At 40.8% G+C, this 21,821-nt stretch overlaps 1 protein-coding gene across 2 annotated transcripts in view; it reads right to left on the reverse strand.

Moving 5' to 3' along the window:
* Window positions 1–20,840, reverse strand: part of NDP (norrin cystine knot growth factor NDP) — a 32,605-nt gene extending 11,765 nt beyond the window's left edge. Inside the window, exons 1-3 of one of the 2 annotated variants that reach the window (XM_071213331.1) lie at window positions 20,691–20,783; window positions 7,261–7,401; window positions 5,429–5,806 (exon numbers count right to left, since the gene is read on the reverse strand). In XM_071213331.1, coding sequence (XP_071069432.1) covers window positions 5,429–5,602 — 174 coding nt within the window. In that variant the 5' untranslated portion in view covers window positions 5,603–5,806; window positions 7,261–7,401; window positions 20,691–20,783. Of the gene's footprint in view, window positions 1–5,428; window positions 5,807–7,260; window positions 7,402–20,690 lie in introns of both variants that reach the window. The other variant, XM_071213330.1, reaches the window with a different exon arrangement.
* Between the last annotated feature and the right edge of the window lie 981 nt (window positions 20,841–21,821).

Consider the following 21,821-nt stretch of genomic DNA (forward strand, 5'->3'; position numbering starts at 1 on the left):
ATCTTCCAAGAGCCATGACCAACTAAATAATATCTCCTACACTGCCATGACCTTCCCTTCAGCTCCATTCCCCCATGATTTTGTAGACTCCCAGGGACTCCAAGCAATGTGGTCTCAGTCACACACTCTCTCCCTCCTTAAACAATTCATCCTTCAGTGCAATAGGTGTTTGACACCTTTAAACATCAGTTGGCTCCAAGTTTGTGGTTGGTGCTCATTTCTTAAACATGGGTGATGGGACTGTGTTTTACTAACATGGAAGGGCTTCTACTCATTTTGCACTGCTCTTAACCTCTTAATAAAATGCTTCCATACTACTCCATTATCAAATCAGGAAATTTGAATTTCTGGTGACAGAGACAACAACCGCACATGGGGCTCCACCTTTTGAGGAGTGGGTTCAATAGTTGGTTATTGCTCATGAGACCTCTGACTTTCTGTTGACTTCTCACAGCTCAGGAGAGTGACAGGTACATGTTCTCTGCCTTTTGTCCAGTTTTATTTTTGTTATATTGTGTTCCTAAAGCAAGTGGCCTGATGTTAGGAAGCTGGGCGTCTCTCCTTGTATTTCCTTTGTAATCCCCTCAAAATTAGGGGCTCCAGGTGGATGTGAAGACTAGTCCCTTCTAATATGAACAGTGACAGTTGGGTTCAAAGTGCTAAAGTTCAAAGTGCTAGCTCAAGGACAGGCTCATTCATATTCTAATCTAATTTCCAAGTGCTGAGGCTAAGATTGTCCTTTGGCAATCACAATAACAAACAGTAATGACAGTGATTGATAACTTGTATTGACCATTTACAAGGTGCCAGGAACAGTGTTTAGCCCTCCATATACAATTAGGTTCTTAGCAATTTCAAAAGGTAAACTCTCCCCATTTTACGAATGAAGAAATTAAAAGACAAAGGCTAAGTTACAAGCCCAAGTGCCCATAGCTGAATGGGGTAAGGCCAGGATTCTGAATGGAGAAAGACTGATTCCTTAGCCTTCTCTCCTAATGGTGACACTCTACTATTAGGCCATGGGAGTTGGCCTATCAAGCCCTTAGCTTTCATAAGATGCTCAAGCCAGTCATAGGTGTGTTCAAGTCATTCAGGTCATACTGGGAAGGTTGTAGGCATCTGTGATTCCTGGGTCCAGACCAAGGACTGCCTTCTCTGATAATCTATCACAGTTCCTAGAGAATTGTGTCTTTGCTATAATATACAACGACCTTCTGAGAGAAAACCCAAACACAGGTGGTTTTCATCATCCTTTGTTAAAAGACTCCTGCCATCATCAAGGTCGCTTTCCTCTCCTGCTTTGTGGAGCCCTCATGACTTCCGGGGTCAGGCCACTGTTAATGAGGTACCTCCATTAGCATTAGAATAAAGATCTGGCTTTCCCATCTAAAGAACAGAATTTTGGCTATTTTATACCAATTGATCAAGAAACATGTGTTTTGACTTTTTCTCAGCAGTGATCATTGTGCACCCCTTATTTCATGATACCCCTGGAAGCACCTCCTTTCTTCTCAAGAACAAGATTCATCCATGCTTCTTCACCCATTCTTTCCCACACCAGCACCCTTAATAAATGACTGTTCAACTCATTTCAAGGGAACCAGGTCAACCTCTTGAGGGACTCCCCTTTTTTCTCCCACCATATTATGAGTTTTGTGGGCAGCAATAGAACATGGCTTGGGGATCCTAACAGCTTCTTCTCAACTCCAGTGTTCATCCCTTGGCATCCAAGATAACTTTTCCTCTGAAAACTTTCCCTGGCTTTGCCCCCTGAAACCTCCTCCTCCATTGTTGCCACTATTCAGGCTTCCTACCCACTGCTGTGGCCCTAGTTCCATGCCTCTGGCCTGGGGCCACCATCTCCCACTCCTTACCTAACTCAGACTTCAGTTTCTACTTGTGGGTCATGGGTCTGCCCTGCTGGCTCCCTTTCTCAGCCTCATTTCCTGCAAAATCCAACCTGGCCCAGGTTCAGAACTTGCCCACCATTCCCCCTTTCCTCCATTCACCTGGAAAGGGAGATCAGACAGCAGAAACTAATTCTCTTCTTTCTTTTATCCTCCCTCTTAGAACCCAGCATAGTTGCTTACATTTACTTAACTCTTCTGTGCCCGATGACTTCACTGTTTAGCAAGAACTACAATGAGGTTCATTTTCCTAACCCTTTAAGGCTATAGGAGATCCCCAGAGTTACTGAGTTTTCAGTAGTGACCGAAATAGAAAAATGAATCTGAACACCTTCCATTTTATAGCTTTAACATTCAAGATCACAATATCATTTATTAAATATCTATTATATGCCAAACACTGCGCTGAATGCTAACAAATATATTACCAAGGCCTTTAACCATGCCCTAAGGTAGACAACATGAGCTCCATTTTACACAGGAAGAAACTGAGGATCAAAAGAATTCATTAACTTTCCCAAAGTCACACATTTGGCAAGTTGTGAAGCTGGAATGTGAAACCAGACCTCCCTGCTTCAAAACCTGGGATCCCTTAAAAGATTCCCCAGTCAGTCCATTTCCCCTAACCACTGACTTTATATTTTGCCTTATATGCTGTACATCCTTTCCTCACTCAGAATTTCAAGAATACACAGTCTCTCATGAACCTGCTACTCATAAGATCTTTTGTACCCAATCCTAGTAAGTGCCACCAGGCATGTCCTAACTTGTGGCATACCATCCTCTTTGGAGGGTCACTCGGGTCAGTCTCTTCTGTCTGACTCCATCTCAGCCTTTTCCTGAATGCCTAGGAGATGGGCAAACATGCTCCATGGCTGGCCAGCTACAAACTCAGGGTTAGGGTGACCAGTCTCATTGAAAGCTTCCAGGACAGTCTTTTTTACTATTTCTTCTTTCCAGAAAATGTTCTGAACCTGGACCTCCAAATAGTGGCCCCTACATTCTTATTGCATTCCTCTACTATGAATATCTAAATAGTATAAGATGAATGCTATGAGACAGACAATGCCACTCCTGGGCTATATGACATCAAGCAACTTATTTAACACCTCTTCCAGGATTCAATTTTCCTTACCTGTAAAATGGGAATAATTGTATCCACCCAGCATAGGTTTGCTGGCAAGGACGAGATAATACATTATGAGGTATTAGATATTCAAGCAGGTAAACTTGGGTCATATGCTCCCTTTCACCGGTCTTCACAAGATCAGGCACAGGATGAATGTAAGTCAGAAAGCATTACAAGTGACAGCAAATAGTAGGTACATGTCTAGCAAATGCCCCTTGAACATTTTGGCAGTGAAGAAACCAGTCAGAGGATTCTTACCTTTCCATCTACCCTTGTCTGCTCTTTGTAACACCTGTTAGCTATTTTCTAGACACAGGCAAAATATTTTATCCCAATTCTCTAAAGGCAGGCATTTTTATTAAATGAGACCTATGAGAAAGAAGACTATCCTGAGTTTGTGAGAGTTAAGAATTAGAGACTATTTCAAAGTGAAAAACAGTTTTTTTTGTTCCTGGATACATAGAGAAAAATCTATACAGAAAAGATCTGGGCATTTGTTATTGTGCCAGTCATGTTTCATAGCCAAGGAAGAAAGATCTATAATTATAATCACCATTTACATAAAAACTACTGCTATATTTGGGATAGTATGGGATGTTTGAAAACAGATTATGCCCATGAAATCACAAATATTTCTCCTACTATCACAATTATGCACTATTTAACATGACATTCTAGAACAAAGGTAGACTAAAATCTGTTTCTAGGACATGATCAAACACTGTGAGTTTGTTAGGTTAGAGTTAATGTGGTCTCTCCTTTGGCCTTCCTTATACATTTTGCCTCATCTTTCCAGACCATTTTTAAGTTTTTATAGATGCTCCTAGTTATCTGTTTCTTCCTATCATGACATTGATACTTTCTTTGAAATAATTACTTTTTCAAAATAATTCTATTATGGAAGACAACTCAGGAGAGGCATAAATCATCCATGGAATAAGAAACAGTAAATGCTAGTGCTGTCTGTTTTTATCGAGGGATGGGGTGGAGAAGCTAATAATTGTTTCAGTCAGCCTTACTGAGGCCTAAAATTTCTAAGCCATCACAATTGTAAAAATATTTCCCATATTTTTTCTCAATTTGTGTTAGTTTTCTCTTCCTAAGAAGGGGTTGCAGCCTTGCAAAAAGTGAAGTTAACCTATTTACTTCTTTTTTTAGTTCTGAAAGTATAAAGAAGAGCTGGAAAGTTTTTTGTAAGTGGAAAATCTCTATATTTTCCCATATCCGTCAATCTTATTAATATAAAGGCTAAAATGATTTAATTCAAATTCTGATCCACCCCAAACTAAAACAAGTCATCATCATTGAGCTATAATCAGAGAAGTTATGGAAACTTTAAAGGCAAACAGAAGTTGTAATGTTTTGGAAGGGAGGGTAGTGAGATTAACTTATATGGTCTGAATTCCAGTGGTTGGCATTACAAAAAATTATACTGGTAATTTTAAAAATGCTTGCCATATGAGAATGTTTAAGTGGTTCCTAAGACTAAATATGAAAATCTCTAAGGTTGGGCTAAATAAATTCACATTTGCAAAGTGTGGGCAAATTTCATTGATGTGACCCTTTGACAATAGTAAGAACTCTGATTCTGAGCCTATTCCTTCCCTACTATGTGCCTCCCTTTTGGGTGATCCATGTGGCTGGCTCTTCTTGGTGGCCTTTTAAGAATAGTATTCCTTCTTCTACCTTGTCTCAAAATTGAGACATCACTTGCATGATATTTCCTGTGCACAAAACATGCAAACTTATCCAAACAGGAATCATTTGGATAATCGATGTAAAAATGATCCATCATCAAATCACTTTACTCAGGCAGGGCCACAATCATATGTCCTCCAAGTAATTCTACCTGCAGTACATGGAGAAAAGGCTCAGACCACAAAGCCAGTTACCAACTACTTCACCAGGAAACTCTTTGAAGAAACTCCCAAGAATTCTGTTTCATTGCTAAATCATATTCCTTGCCTTCCCTTCCTCTGTATTGTTAGTGGAGGTAAAGGGAATTACAATATTTTGTAGACTCCTTTTTTCTTTCTTGAAAAAAGACACCATCCTTCATAAATGTAACAGCCAGAGATGACAAAGCCCTTCTCTCTTGTTTCTGTAATAATTTTATTGTGAGATCCTTTCAGCCCTTCCTATTGACTTGAGGAACCTGAGTAGAGAAAAGCTGGATGAGATGAGTGTGCACATGGCCAATTAGGCAACTTTCCTGGCAGAAGTGCAAAATATGGTCGAAAACTTTAAAAACATGGTTCTCCAAGAAGCCTCGTGGGAAGCCAAGTAGCTTAGGGTTGGACTATGATCATAGTTTCCCATCCCCTGACAAAGAAATATGGCTTCTCTCCTGTTTCCAGGGATAAGGCTGCCCTCATAGAGACCTCGATCTTACCTTTGAGCTACACTTGTACAATGGATGACTGATAGAATCGACATAGTGGTGCCTCATGCAGCGTCGAGGGTCGGAGTCCATCATGAATGAGCTGTCTGTTTTGCTGTCTGTATCTCCCATTATTGCCAGCAGGGAGAGCATAGAAAAGGATGCAGCTAGTACATGTTTTTTCATTGTTGTAAGGAAAAACTTCTCAAGAATGACAGCAGAGGGAAGCAGAGGACTAAAAACTGGAACTGTCTTCAACTCCTAGGATCTAGTTCCTCTCAAGGAAAGGGCAGGATCTGACTGAAGTTTCCTGGTTATCATTGTCCTTTATATACTGGAATTTTGTCTTACTTTTTGCACTTGCCATCCATCACAGTATCTTCTGCACAGCTGGAATGAAAACAGAAATTATTTTCCCCAGCAGTATTTACCCAGAAACATTAATGGAGCCCAGGAGGTACTGAGTAGCATTTTTCCATGTTGTTTTGAGCGAAGAATATCAGTTTCTGGAGTGTCATTACCATAAACTGCCATCCACTCTACCCATACCCCTCCCCACAGCTTATGCTACATATTTATAACCATTTGGAGTGGACACAGTGGTGTAATGGAAGCACGTGTTGACCCTAATTGCTGAAGTGTATGTTCCTAAGGGCAAGAATAGTTTGAACCCATGGTAAAGATTAAAACTGTGGTTTTGGCCACAGTGTAACTGAATTGGGTAGTCTCATCTTTTTCCCTAGTTAGTGGAGGCTGGAGGGTTTACTCAGCTTCTCTGTAAACTTTCGTGTCAACCTCAGCCTACAGGGCTAGAGAGGAGGTGGTCAACACTGATGTTCACAGGCCATGATGTCCCGTGGGAAGGCACATTTTCCATTTCCAAGTTCATACCCACCTGCCAAGTTGTTCCATTTTTGTTCCCTGGGCTCATCCTGTTTTTGCTTTAAGGCCTGTGCCACCAAGCATCAATGACAAACTGCATCTGAATACACATTATACTAACTGCCTTCCAGTGTGGTTAAGGCAGCACATGTGTATTTGCCAACAGAGTAACACATTTCTGCCCAGCCTTTGTAACCTGAGCACATGGTGCAATTTGAAAAGGTAAGTAGTCATTGGAACAGAGACTAACCATCAAAATGGAATCATCCCATATGGGTTTTCCTGACATTTGCTTTGTTCATTTAGCCATACCTCTTGGACAAAGGAGTGGGTTCCAGAGATCTCCCCAAATCTCCTCATTAAGTCCCAGGCATGGCCAACACAAATGCTTTTGTTTATCACACCAGAAGACAGAGAGTATCAAAAATACTTTCAAACACTTAGGAAAATTGGGGGGGGGGGGGGTGGGAGGACAGGGATGACTTGGCATTATATCCCAAACGAAAGGAACCTGATAATTAAAGTTTCAGAAAATCTTTCAAAGATATTTCAGATAAAAGTTTGATTGGTTTGTTCATAATACAACATTTCTTTTAGCTGCCTACTCATGGACAGTCTGAATAAACGGGGCAAAGTGTTGATATGATTAAGATTAGAAGTTCAAGTCCTTATAAGTCAATTATCTTTGTCTTATTAAAGTGGTCCCATACTCACGTAGCCTCAATGAACTGTCCTGCAAGTGTGCAGCACAGCAGCAGGCCCCAAGAAGAAAGGGGTGTGTGAGATGGGACTGTTTCTGAGCAGAGCATCCCTAACAATGGCAAAATGTTAGTGCATGTGTTTCGGGGAAGTCTGATAAATTTTTGGAAGGGCAGGGACCACATGGACTCTAGTCCTGTTGTTGCCATTAATTATCTGGGGAACCTTGCATAGGTCACTTAAACTGTTCCAGTCTCAGTTACCTCATTTGTAGAAGAAGGGAGTTTGAAGTGTGAAGTTTGAAGGTTGAAGAGATGGAGTCTGCAGTCTCTTCTTGCTCTAAAATGCCAACCATTGTTAGCTGTGGATTCGCTTACCACCATTTCCATATGCAGACGATATTTCTAAAGTTGAGGAGACCATGTTTTTATACAACTTTAAGCCACTTTCCTTTATGTCATGCTAATGAAAAAATTTCATTAAAAGTGATCAAACCTAAGCCCTGAATCAACAAGTGACGCAGAAGAGGTTTTTTTGTCTCCTTTTCAGCTGCAAGTTCTAGGTTTTCCTATGTAAATTACACTGAAACTCACCAAGACCTCAACTCAAAAAGTCAGAGCTTTCTAGAGTTCCATGTTCAGAGGATGCCACATTACTGACATCTTCAAGAGTTTCAATATGACTCTATTCTTCCAAGTGGTTATCTGTCTCTTAGCAAACCTACATTAGTCTCAGAAAGAGAATTTATATATATATATATATATATATATATATAGAGAGAGAGAGAGAGAGAGAGAGAGGGGCGGGGAGGCATAGTTAAATGAACAGAGCAAATTAAAGAGTAACACATATAGCATAATGGTGAAAAAGAAAGCAACAGCAATACCAAAACCCTACATATGTGTGTGTGTTTGTATTTATTGGTATTTGCATTTTCTCCACAAAAATGGAAATATAAATGGCTCTTAAACACAAAAAAGTGCAACCTCACTCATTTAAGAGACATGAAAATTAAAGTACTTTGAGATACTTTTCAACCAATCAGATTTTAAAGATTCCAAAGTTTGTTAATATACCCCATTAGTCAGTGGGAAAACAGGCACCTTATGGAGAAGTACAGTATAAATTGGGACAAACTCTATAGAAATCCATTTAGCAGTATCTATTAAAATTGTAAATGTATATGATTTAGACCTGGCAACTAATTTCTGAGGATTATCCTACATGTGAAATCATTTGAGAACATGCTTCTGTACTACCGCAGTGGTTTTAATAGCATAAAATTGGACACAACACAACTATCCATCAGTAGGGAACTAAGTAAACATATTATTAAACACTCATTCAATGGAATATTACGCAACCATATAAAAAAGGATGTGGAAACTCTGCATACTGATTTGTGCTAAAAGGGAAGAGATAAAAATATGTATTTGTATTTGCATATATTTTCATGAAGAAACTCTGGGAGTAAATTCCAAAACAAACACAATTAGTTACCTGTGGGAGATGGGGGACAGGCCTCAGATAATATCCTTTCACTCTATAACTTTTTGTAGTTTTAGATTTTTCAACCTGTGAATGTATTACAGATTTTAAACTTTCATAAAAATATAGTAATGTCTTCTCTTTTAAAACCTTTGCTTAAGAATAGAAACTAAGTTACTAGCTGTTTAATGTTTGTGCTTGTTTGATTATTTTAATAATCTTATATTTTATTTTTTATAAAGATGGGAAGACATGCTAGTCTCTTCGTAATCTTCCAGGTGGACCATTTAGTTCTTGCACACTACTGCCACCTGGTAACAACATCCTGAATTGCAAGCACAGCTACTTTTTTTCCTTGAAAGTTGAATAAAACAATTTTGCAGGTAAATATTATAAAGTTTATACTGACAAATAGATAGTTGACATTGCACACAATATAACTTTACTACTTGTTTTTCTCTTTAGAGATGATAAGTTGGGCCCAGAAATAAAGTATAAAGAGTAACAAACAAAATCGTGCTTCACCGCTAATAAGAATTAGATTTTCCATTTAAACACACTAAAATATAATGATACTTTTTGTTCACTCTTATATTAAATTCTGAAATGAAAATGCAAGCAACAATGTGAAAATAAGCCACTGGACACACAGAGCCCTCAAAACAGAAAGGTAAGGTTTTTATTGCAATGTAACATTGGGATATTTTGCCTTAAGTATTCAAGTTGAATTAACCAACACATGTTATCTTGAAGAATAAATAAAAAATAAAGCTCAAGAAAAGAGCAATGTTAAGTCAAGAGTGTTTAGGTGAGGCTGTGCATAGGTGAGAATGCAGAGTGACAGCAGAGAGCTTACAAAGAGGAATATCAGGAATGAAGGAAAATTACACCAGGTGAAATCCCTGCTTTATGGCAGCCTAAGGGTATCTCTACCTTGTAGGAGCTTCTGCAAATTTCTCAAAGTTAAATTAATTTCTTTGCTTTAATTTTTTGTCATGTGGCATAAAATCAAATTCTAGTTGTCAAGACTTAGAACCTCAGCCCAGCCAATGATGGATGGAATGAGAGAAATACTCTCTTGCTGAACTCCATAAACTTGTAGCTGCCCCTGGTTCTGGGTATAGTCTCTGAGACATGGACTTGGCCATTGTACACAGCCTACATTCTTACAGCTCCAACGTGGAGCTTCGTCTGGCAGGAGAGGCACGTAGGCTGGCGTGCCCGACTTTGGAGCTACCCTCCAAATGATACCAGTGGAAAAGAACAACTGGAGCCCAGATTTCCCCACCTGTCATCCTCAGCGAAATAATATAGCAGAGCTTACAGAGGGCCCAGCCTCCTGGGTGAGAGATGGTGTTATACCCACAGATCATTTCACTCTTGGGCTGACCTTCTGCCTGGCAGAAGGTAAAGTGCTGGTTTCACACAAGTTATTCCAACAACAGGCTAAGAGAAGTATCATGTGCTAAGAATGGCTTTATTCTTGCCATGCTTGCCTGGCAAGGGAAGACGGTGCTTTGGTATCCATATATGCCCCCTGGGCTGTTTGCTGGACTAATATATGCCAGTATTCCCTCTCATGGCTTCTTTCCAAAAATATTGATTTGACACATATTCACTGAGCACTTATTATGTTCCTCCTTTAGCTCTAAGAGAAAGGAGTCAAGGGTCAGGGGAAAAAGAAGTCCCATCTTAGATGCCTCATCTAGCTCACTTCATCCACAAGAAAAGAGACTTGACCTGTTGTTTTTCTGGATAATTTTCTGGACACACTGATAAACTCCTCTGACATCTAATTTGTCTCCAACATGTATTGCATCATTTCTAAGATCAAATTAGGCATATAAAATATAATAACTTTGGAATGGAGTCAGTGTAACAGAATTATTTGATACTTAATGTAATTAATTTTTAAACTTTTATTGCCTAATGCTATAATTTTTAAAAACAGCAAGATGAGGCATGACTAAGGTAAAGATGGCAGAATATGGAGCCTCTCTCAAAGGAATTTATTAAATAAAGAAATCAAAGATTTAAGTGTGGAAGAAGGCTTGCTACTAGATAACACTTCAAACTAGAATGAGGAAAGCAAGAAATTCTAGGTCTAATTAGAGAGCATGAAGTGCTAAATAGCCCCTTCCCAGGAACTCAAAAAATTTCAAGTGGTCCTAGTCAACTAGATGCCTTGGGGAATAAGTCAGATTCCTCTTCCCAAGGCACTTAATTTATAAGCTGTAAACAGTACATTGGATTTTATAAAGCATCTGTGAGCTCAGTGAATAGTTTTTAATATTGTTCCTATCTGGCAGCACATGAGCAGCAGCCAAGAAGCCAAGCCTGAACTGACCCAGAGGCAGTGGTACCAACTGCTAACCTTGCCAGGCCTCCAGCCTGCCAACCTCAGGCATCTTCAAGTATGCATGCCCTCAAGGTCAGTGAAGAAGGTGTTACTCTTGCCCCTTTCATCTCACTGTGTCTATTCTACAGTTATGGAGGGAAGAGTGGGAGGCAGTGACTGCCCCCATACTGCCACTGTAGGAAAGAGAAGACGGCATCCTTGCAATGAAATAGCAGTCCCCTAGTCTGAGATAGGATTGACTCTGTGTTCTCCCAGTCCACATTACTAGCCAAGTTTGGCTGAGCTCAATGGTGGCGGAGACAGAAGAAGAAGAGAAGTGGGAGAAGCAAAAGGGAAGGAGACATAAAGCCAGGAAAGAAGCAATAAATCTCAATCCTGGAATAAATGAGGGTGCTAAAAGGAGGGCTGGGAATAGAAGTTTCTGGTGATGAGCCAACTGTCAAGTGGCCCCACCTGTGTGTGTGTCCTTGACTTGAATACTTTTACTGTCTGGGGAAGTAGAGGAGTAGGAGGACTCAACCTTGAGACTGACTGAAACTTAATATCCTGATTTTAAGGCATTGTCAGGAAATCCAAATCTCATTTTTACCCAAACTCCCACTTATCTACAGATTTCACTTTTTCTTCCCGAGACCCATATCTAGCCTATGATGTTAGCATATAATTTCCTGGTATTTTGCACTGTATTTTCAAATATATATAATTGTATGTGTGTGTGTATATATACACTATATTGTGTGTATATACACTATATACTTGTGTATATTTATACTATATTTCAATAGAAATATATTTCTATTCCACTGAATTCTGAGTCATAAAGAACTTTGTACTGTTGCCTGATATGCCTGATCTGAGGATCCTCAAACCCTGAGTCCTATCTTCCCATGATTGGTTGTGTGATTTTGAGCAAGTCACTTCCCTTCCCTGGGACTCAGTTTCCTTATCTAAAAAATGAATGGGTTGATCTAAATGCTAAGACTCTACCATTTCTAGCATTCTCTTATCTCTACCCACCCTTCTCAGAGTACAGTATCTGCTCTTGGGCTACATCTTTTCCAAAGCAATCTTTACTCAAGGAATTAATGATTATAAAAAAAGTCCACACAAGTTCTAATGTGGTGCCTGAGCCAACAGTGAAGGGTGAACTATATAAAAATTTGCCCCTTGACAAGGCCATATTGGTGACCTAAAATAAAAATAAGCCTTAATAACCAATTGGCTCAGTGTTTATGACATATAAATGTGGTTCATAAATTAATAATAGGCTGCTAATAAGGAATATTTAATCAGTTTCTATTTCTCAAGTTAAGCTGTCTTAAAATTTGTAGTGTTTCTTCTCAGTCTTCACCAAAGAATAAATGAGGAGAAGAGAAAAACTGGTAAGAGTTAATCATACTAGAATTTGACTATTTTCATTTAATGACATATGTTATGTTCAACCCTCCTTCGCCTGACCTATGAATGAACCTTATTCCTGTACAGAGTTTGAGCCATGGATGTTGATACCCTGGTAGGGACCATCTGTGATGCTCTGGTCCAGGAAATGAGGGAAAGTTTGGTTAGAAGGGTTGTTTTCTTTACTGCAGATGAAGAATTAATAAAATCCTAGTGGTCAAGAGCAAGTCACCCTGCTTGGTAAAGTATCTCTGGAACCTCTCTGCTAGAGAATGTACATTCTTGAAGCCTCGGGCTGTGACTTTGGTCTAAAAAAGTTGTCCATTAGGTATGGCTCTTGAATCCTGTGCTGGACTTTTGTTGGTTTCTGTAGTTTCTATGGACTCATTCTGAGCTCTTAAAGATTGACATAACTAATAGACTTTTAGAACACAAACTTTGCATAAATTAGAAAAGATCAGGTCTGATGTGTCAAGAAGCATGATTTTGTACAAGTCTTTTCCTCCCAGGGTTTGAACTGTTTATGTAAATCTAGCCATCCCATTAAAAGCTTTGACCGATACGCTGATGAGCTATCAGAAAGCGCTTAGGTTTAGGAGATTTGAATCTCTGGACTGATAATATGACATCCAGGCCCAGAGCCTCAACAGACTTCAGCTCCTACACTTTGATTTATTGGACTTACCCCACTCAGCTAACATCGAGTTGAAGAAGGTCAACCACCACACCATGGAGCCTAGAGTGTCTACAACTGAAAGCAGGAGGAGTGCATCCAGTATCCATGTGGAATCTAAGCCCCCACTTGACATAGATGTGCAATGGACACAACCAATCCAATGTCCACAGAGAAAATGTGGAATGGGTGTGGGAAGGGTAGCCATGGTGGCTGCTGGGTTTGGGGAATGGGAGGAAGAGATGAGATGTGGAGGCGTTTTGGGATGAGGAGATGTCCTGGGTGGTGCTTCACGGACAATTACGGGACATTGTAGATCCCCCCAGGGCCCACTGGATTGAACGTGGGAGAGTGTGGGCTATGATATGGACCATTGACTATGGGGTGCAATGATGCTCAGAGATGTACTTACCGGGTGCAATGGATGTGTCACGATGATGGGAGAGAGTGTTGCTGTGGGGGGAGTGGGGGGTGGGGGCGGTGGGGTTGAATGGGACCTCATATTTTTTGAATGTAATTTTTAAAAACAAATAAGTAATTAAAAAGAAATAAATAAATAAAACATACAAAAAAAAAAAAAAAAAGAAAGCACTTAGGGGTAGCCGTAGCCTTTCTGCAGGGCCACAAGTCAACTATAATCCTAAACACAGAGTCCCCTCCACCCTTTCATCAATAGTGAATACAATTAGGAATAGACCAAGCCACAAGAAAAATAACAAAAGAGAAGGAGGAAGAATTATTTTTGGTGTTCAAAATTTGCCCCCGACCTTCATATTCTTTCAAATGACACAATTTCAGAAAGAGAAACTTCTCTTAATTTAACCCACTACCTCCCAGGAAGGGGGTTTTCATGTGAGGAATGAGAACCATTCTATCCCCTTTCCCATTTTGTGTTAGACCCTCTGGAAAGAAAGCAGGAGAATTCTGGGATATACAACCCAAAAGACTCAAGGCCTGACAAAACACATGAACGTATGTTCTTCTTGTGTAAAGGAAAAGGTGACCAGATGTTCTGGGGACCCTTGTGCTGAAGTAATTTGACTCTAGATCTGCTACTGGACTGCTGGCTGTGATGTGGCCTTGGGAGAAGAGAGGTGACCAATGTTAGCTTAGGATACAGGCTCTGTTTTACCCTGGAGCCAAATGAGTATGTTGGCTTTTCTTCAAAGTGTCCAGCAAAGTGTTTCCAAAGCTGCATTTAAATCTCCTCACCAGCTACAACATTTTGGAATGGTGGGTAGTGATCTCACCTAACAGCTGTAGAGCCCTTAGTTAGAAATGGGGCATAAACAATAGGAGCAATTCAGTCTTTCCATTCCCGTTTCAATTTGCCTTTTCTGCCCACCAATGGTGATTTGAGTACTGAATTCAATCCTGTTGTAATCCTCAACACTCCTAGATGCAGACCTGGGTCAAAGGCACAAGGTTAAAATAAAATCTCCTGAACATAAATTTCTCTCCATTGCTTATATTTTGCTAAGAATCCTGAACTTACTGGGTTTTTGCTTTTCTGTTTGTATTTTGCTTTGTTTAAATAGTACACACTATAACTATGTCTTTTGATGGCCAGTTCTCTGGCAAGAATCCAATCCTGACCTTTGGATTTCAAACCTCAAAAGAAAAATTTAAATTCTGAAAAGAAGTAATTTCCATAATTCCGTAATTTGGGGGTGGGGTGGAATCACAGAAATGTATCAGGTCCTAAAATATCCCCTCACCTTTCAGAGAAAAATTGAACTTTGATTAAAGGTTGGGTTTTTTTTTTTAATGTTTTGCACCTGTATTAGAAATACAGGTATCTACAGTTAACACAGAGTTGAGAATGGGGGGATTTTTTCATTTGAGGGGCTGACCTCCCCTTCTAAAGTCAGGTTTAAAGAAAAAGGCAACTTGAAAGTTCAAACTCCTCTTCCTGGGGAGTGGGTGAAATTAAAGTAAGATTCCCCTTCTGAAATTGTGCAGAAAGGTCAGTGGCAGATTTTGAACATCAAAAAATATTTCTTCCTCCTTCTCTTTTGCTCCTTCTCCTGTGGCTGGCATTCTTCCTATTTTTATTCCTTACTGAAGAAAGGATGGAAGGGGACACTGCATTTAGGGTTACTGTTGGTTTGTGGCACTGTAGAAAGGCCACCCCTAAGCATTTTCTGACAGTTCATCATCCTTCTTGAATAGATTAACCTGTTGCCCTCTCATTTTTAAAGGATACTGCAATTGGTTGGATGACAGCTTAAAAGAACAAGTTGGGGTTGAGCCAAGTCTTGGAAGAAAAATTCTTAACTTTTGAGAGAGAGAAATAACAAAAGGAAAAGCTATCCATTACAAATCTTAAAGAACTGGATTTAAAGCTACTAGTCAGTGTTTATGTCCAGATTTTGACATCAGGTTGAAATGGACCCCAATTGGATGAATTCCTGATTAAAAGCACTGGGGATATGCTGCCATCTGCAGTTATCCATTTTCTGAATTTTCCAAATCAGCACTCGTGCTAACAAGAAAATACTTGTTCCAGGCGGTGGACCCCATCTAGAGTGTTAAGTTCCAACTGTCCAAATGGGTCTGAGGGATGTGATTCTCAACTGTCAAGACTGTGAGAACCTCTGAGGAAGGGGGACTGTAAGCATGAATGGTGCCAAGCAAACTACTAGACACGAAAAAAAAACCTTTGCAGATGTGAGGAAAGTTGGCATTAGAAATAACACCATCGGTGCAATCTTCCTCAAAAACTCAAGTGTGTGGGTGTGTGAATTTGCAGCATGCAACCTGGGCAGCCAAACAAGCCCTCATTTCGGTACCAGCCTCCCCCACCCCACTGAAAACACAGGGGCACTTCAGAAGGATTCCCCCTCTTTGTTTTCTCCTGGAATCAAAGCTAGACGTTCATGGTTGCTGACCTGATGGGTAAGGAGTGGGTACTACCAGCTGGAATGTAGCCACTGGCAGGGGCAGACAGGAAAACAGGAATGCTCTTAATGTCCTCCCAAAGAAAACCTTTGATGGACAAAAGAGTAGTTGTATTTTTACCCTCTCCCTTCATGCTGCCAGGCATCTTTAAATAGATCCTCTAGCCTAAGGACTTGTATGGAATAATTCATATTAAAAACCCACAAAGTGGAAAAGAGTAGAGTTCCTTTTTACTCTTTTTTTTTCTTTTCTTCCTTTCCTTCTTTCTTTTCTTTTTCTTGTCAATCTAAGGAAAAGACTTCTTTTAATTCAGCTGTGTTAAACTTTTCCTTTTTAGGTCTTTTAATGCACTTTAGCTAATTCGGAAAAGACTACCAAAGCCCCCAGGAGAAGAAAAAGAATAGGAAGCTTCATTGTAGATTGTACTTTAATACCTATTCATCCCAAGGACGTTAGCAGCATCTTTTAAGGATGCTGCACAGGGGGTTACATGAGGTTTTTAAACGGGGATTTCTAATTGAGAGGTCCACTTACTTCCCTTTGTAGTTCATAAACCAAACTGTTGTTCCGTTGTTAAGAAAAAGGAAGGAAAAAGGAAAGAAGGAAGGAAGGATGGAAGGAAGGATGAAAAGAAGGGAGGAAAGAAGGAAAATCGGAAGGAAGGAAGGAAGGGGGGAGGGAGGGAGGAAGGGAGGAAGGAAGGAAAATCCCTTCCCAACTCTAAAGCTCCATGCATTTTTAGTTGAGCCCAATCCAGGATCTATTTCTCTCCCTCCCTTTGACCAAATGGCTTTCACAAACACATTCAGGCCTGTGCTAGCCAAATTAAAAGCCCCGTCTCTCTTTTTCTCTCTGGGGCTTGAAGGATGTGGGAAGGACAAGGAGAGGGGGCGGGGCGGGACCCGAGGATGCAGGGAACTTTGTGGTAAAGGCACTTGTCTCTCTCCGGCTGCAATACGGAAAATACCCGCATTTCTCTTAATGTAAGCGGAAGTGCACCCAGGCGTTCGATAGCGCTCCCACCCCCTGCCTTTCGCCAGCGATGTACAAAGCACTGTGATGGTATGCTTGTCCCTGCCAACCCGCGTCACTTCAGCCCTTGCTCTTCAGCAGCCAAAAGGGCAGCCGAGCCATGTGGCTGCTCCGCTCTGTAAATGGGTTCAGGCTCGGGTCTAGGAAAAGCCCCCTAATCCTATCGGCCCGGCCAAGCCGGTGCCAAGAATGACATCCTGGGAATACTATGGAGATGGGGAGATCTAGCGGGTTGTGCTCCTCCTCGATGGAGAACGACTCAGGCTGTCTGGAAAATAGGCAGAGTAAAGGGAAAGCTCACAATGTGAGAAACGCAGGTGAAGGGGAAATCGTCAGGGTGGAAGTGGTGGTGAGCAAAAGAAAAGAAAACCCATCCATGGGCCACCCAGGAAGATTCCTGGGAGGGCGGAAAGAGGTGGTGGAGGAAGGGCTTGCAGGAAACAAGTGCCCAGACATGGCACTGCCAGTCTTGCTGGACTCTTTTCTGAATTAGATGATGTGAAAGAAAGAGGGGAAATATATAGCCTGCCAGCTGTTCAAAGGCTTACAACCTTGCTTTTATTGTCCGGGTAAGTTGGTGAGGTGGGGCATCAGAGGAATTCCAAACATACCATCCCAGAGAAATTTTAATATGTTCCAGTGTCATACACAAAGAGGAAATGACAGCTGATCACAGCCAGGGCAGGCCACAGCAATCCTGGCCCTGGAACTCTCCCACCCTCACGCGGCCCTGCTTCCCTCCTCTCCTTTAGCACTTCTCAGTCCTTCCACCTGCCTCTCCATCCCGTCCACTCCCACTGTGAGAGGGCCTGAAGAGGGTAGCATTGACTGTCATGGGGAGAGGTGAGGATGGCCTTGAAGGCCTCTGGCCAAGAAGCTGAGGGCTGGCTAGGGTGAGTCAGGTACCCCAGGCAGTCAGAGGCATTTTAAACCAACCACAGGCGATTATCTGCTCATAAGGACCAAGTCAAGGACCCTGGCAATACTGTCTTCAGGGTTTTTTTTCCCCCAGTAACCTAAGTGTGTCATAAAACATGAGACTGGATTATTTGAAAGCACCACTGCGTGTGGCTCTGAGAGAGACCTAGGTCTTGGGAACAACTTCCGGCAACTCATTCCCAGGGGCCTTTTGAATGTCAGCCAGACCCAGAGGTCACTGGTTTTGATCCCGGGGGTGGGACCAGTAAGTGGTGGGAGATAGTGACAGCATCTTCCTCTCGGCATGTTTCTAATTCAATGATTCATCAAGTGGCCCTGATGTCAGAGGCTGAGTAGGTGACTCACACTCCTCCCTGATAGCAACAGAGTTGGTCCTTTCCAAGGGCTGCTCAAGGGAGCAGAGAAAGGATAAACAAATTTTTGCAGTCTTCTTCTACCCAAACTGGAAAGATCCAGGTTGTGTTAACTGGGCAAGTGATATGTATCCAGTATCTGATGATAAAGACCTAAGGGCCCTTTATCATAAATGGAAGAAAACCCCATTGATAAGTGGAAATCATTTCAAATAAGTTTGGATACCAGCAGATATTTTAAGTGGTTCTTTACAACAGGAAGTTATTGCCCAGTTTACCCACTGGCAAAGCATCTTTCAGTTTCAAAATCTAACTGAAGGCAGCATTACAGACTGGGAATTGGGGTGAGAGACAATGTATTATTCATCTTTGCATCATCCATCAGATCTAGCATGGTGCCAGGCATATAGAAAATGCATAATAAATATTTATTAAAAGAATGATGGAATGGGTAATTATCAAATAATAAGAGCACTTGAATTGTGAGTTCTTAAAGTAAAATTTGCTAGCCACCTTTGGTGGTTATAATTCTGAAAAATTCACCTCATTTTTCAAGGGCCCAGAAAAAAAATGAGTTGGAAATAGTTAAATGTATTGAAAAATGATGTATTTTCCCCTTGGTAGTGTCTTTAGAATTCAAATTAAGATTGAAAATCATAGAGGCACATTTCTATCTGTGGAAGTTAGCTGCTTGGTATACATTCGTCAAGAAGGGCCTCAGCCAGTTCTCTCTTTACCTGGATCAAATATATATTAAAAATATAATGCAAATCATTGCATTTTGTGTTCGAACACTCTCATGTAATGATCCGAATTGTAGTTTAAGACAATTATTTTGATTTGGCCAAATGCTATTGTTAATGACACTTTTTTTAAATCACTGTAAAATTTTGTAGCAATAGAATCCATAGTATCTTTTAAAGGCTCTCTTCAATAATGAATACCTTAAAGTTGTAAATTAACTCATTCAAAAGCCAGCTATTCATTTCAACAATACTTGTTAGGCTAGTAACTAAAAAAAAAAAAAAATCAGAAAAGTTCCCTATAAACCATGTCTCCTCTCCACAATCAATAATGGTCCCTAAGACCTTTAATTTACTTTCAATGCAACATTCTTCAAATAGGAATTGTCAGAAACAAGACTGGTGAGAAGAAAATGAGCAGATATTTGCATTTGGTCTAAACACTCAACTGAGGAACATTTTGCAATCCTGCTGTATTTGGTTGATGCCCATAGTCGATGCATTTTAGGCATCTCTGTGTATTCAAATGCACCTGGTATTTAATGGCATGTGTCGGAGCAATTTGCCAATGCGGGCTCCTTGTAATTAAAATACACTAATATTAAAAACGAAAAGAGGCATGTTTTGCAACAGCTATATCTGTTATTAGTGACAGTTACAAAGAATAGAGAGCGGGACTTCCATCTTGCCAAATAGCTGCCTTTCCCACACCTGAATCTCGGTAGAGATGGGAGCCTGCCTCTTTCATGAAGGTTTATCTGGGCTCGTCCATTACAATCAGCCCCGGTTAGCAGTGTTCTGAGCCATTAACATTCTGTACACAGCGAAACTGCCCCATCCCCCAAGAAAGAGTTATACTCAGGCCTCCTACGGCTCGATTCTTCATTTAAAATGAGAACTTGTATTCAGGAGTTTGAAACCCACCCCCCCCCCAAATATTTTTCAGGTGCTTTTAGGATTCTTCTCTCCAGGACCTGATCCCTGGGCTGGTGGGAGCATCCTTGCAGGGTCATTCTTTGGATGGTGTCGGTAGCGCTGCGGGGACAAGCTGACTACTAAATATAAAATCCTTTGCAATAAGGCAAAAGCAAATAGCATGCATTTCCTTGGACTCTTTGCCCAATCAAAATCATACAGTAAACCATCCTCATCTCTGCCCAGCGCTCCTGAACTTATCTACAGAAGTGGAGTCCTGCACTTTGCGAGAAGAATGCAAAGGAAAAGGATTCTTGCAAAGTGTGACACAGAAAGCTAGAAATAAATGTTGTCTATTGTTTGAAGTAATTCTAAGCACTCCGGCAGAGCCCTGGCAGGAGATCAGCAGCATACATAAGTAGTAATAAAAGTAAACAGTGCGCTTTTAAACTTGCAGGCTCGCCTGCGTTAATAGTGCCCCCATTGTGGTGGGATGAGGGAAAGATAGCTGGGGCTCCACGAATCCATGTCGGAGAAGGCTACTTCTCAGTCCCCTTTCACATGGTCAAGTATAAGAACCATTACAAAGGTACTTTATAACTACGCAGGGAGTTTTAGAAGAAAATCTCTTTAAATCAAACCAGAAGATATTTTTCTAACCTCTCTCTGAGGCTCCCCTGCTCTGTGACAAACTTCAAAACACGTTATTGGAAAAAAAACAAAAACAAACAAACCCCACAATGTTAGCAAACTACAGATTAATGCAAATTAAGTTAATGCAGATGTAAGTAGTATTTAAAAGTTGTCTCTTTGTCTGAGAGAAGGATGAAATGTTCCCTTTGGAAAGAAGTAATTTCCTAGGCAAGCGGTCAGCGCTTGTTTTCCTGCTTACCTTAGGGAAAACGCAGGGCTCCTTTCTTCTCAGACTTTTCTGAGAGCTAGAAAGAGGTCCTGTTACTTCCAAATGCTTTTGTTCTTCTGTCCCTCTGTCACATGGCTTGCCTTTTATATTTGCAACACACAAAAGTTAGGACTGTTGTTTAAGCGACACAGGGAGAGAGAGGGAGGGGGAGAGAGAGAGAGAGAGAGAGAGAAAGAGAGAGAGAGAGAGAGAGAGAGAGAGAGAGAGAGAGAGAGAGAGAGAGAGAGAGAGAGAGAGAGAGAGAGAGAGAGAGAGAGAGAGAGAGAGAATGTCAAATGGAAAAGTGCCATTCCAGTCATATATCAATCAGGCGTGCGGCCGCCGCAGCGCACAAGCAAATGAAAATGCCACGGAAATGTGAGGCGCTCTTTTATCGGGAACTCTCAGCCGCTGCCTACCACTCGGCTCTCTTCCCCGGAGCATCTTATGATGGGAACAGCATAGAAGAAAAAGAACAAGGGAGTTCCCTCGCCCCCCTCCCTTTTTTTGCATTATGGAAATAGTAAGGGTTAATGAATATTCTGAATTTAATTCTTTTGCTAGCTAAAATGTGGCTGCCATAAAGATGTGCAATCCGCAAAAAAGACACAGTTGTGGAAATACAAAGCAGCACTTCGTTTAACAGTTCAGCAACTGATTGTGATGAAGTTGAAATTCTAAGTAACAGAGGGGAAAACTGAGAATCAGAAATATTTCTCAGGCAATGTTGTTGAAGCAAGTGCAAAACGGTTCTCTGTTTTTATCAAGATGTGTGTGGGTGGTGAGAGGTTCTTTCTTTCTGAGTTGTTCATCCATTAAATTATTTTTTAGCAGTATATACATGATTAAATCCACAAAGGCACATTAATAAGCGCCTTCATCTGCAACATTTAGAATAAAAATTGAGGTAGGATTTAGAAACAATGGGAACGTGTGGTCCTGGGCTCCTTGAGAGATGTGAATGTGGGATTAACCAGTAAGGCCAACCCACCACATCTTAATTAGAAGAAAAGTGGCAAAGGTAACTATATGTGTGTGTACTAAATGCCTGCTAGCTGAATAATGTTGTGCTATATGTGTAGGAATACAAAGGGAAATATTGGAAAATGTTTGTCCTTAAAA

This window comes from Dasypus novemcinctus, chromosome X (genome assembly GCF_030445035.2).
Source record: "Dasypus novemcinctus isolate mDasNov1 chromosome X, mDasNov1.1.hap2, whole genome shotgun sequence".
NCBI classification, from domain to species: Eukaryota; Metazoa; Chordata; class Mammalia; order Cingulata; family Dasypodidae; genus Dasypus; species Dasypus novemcinctus.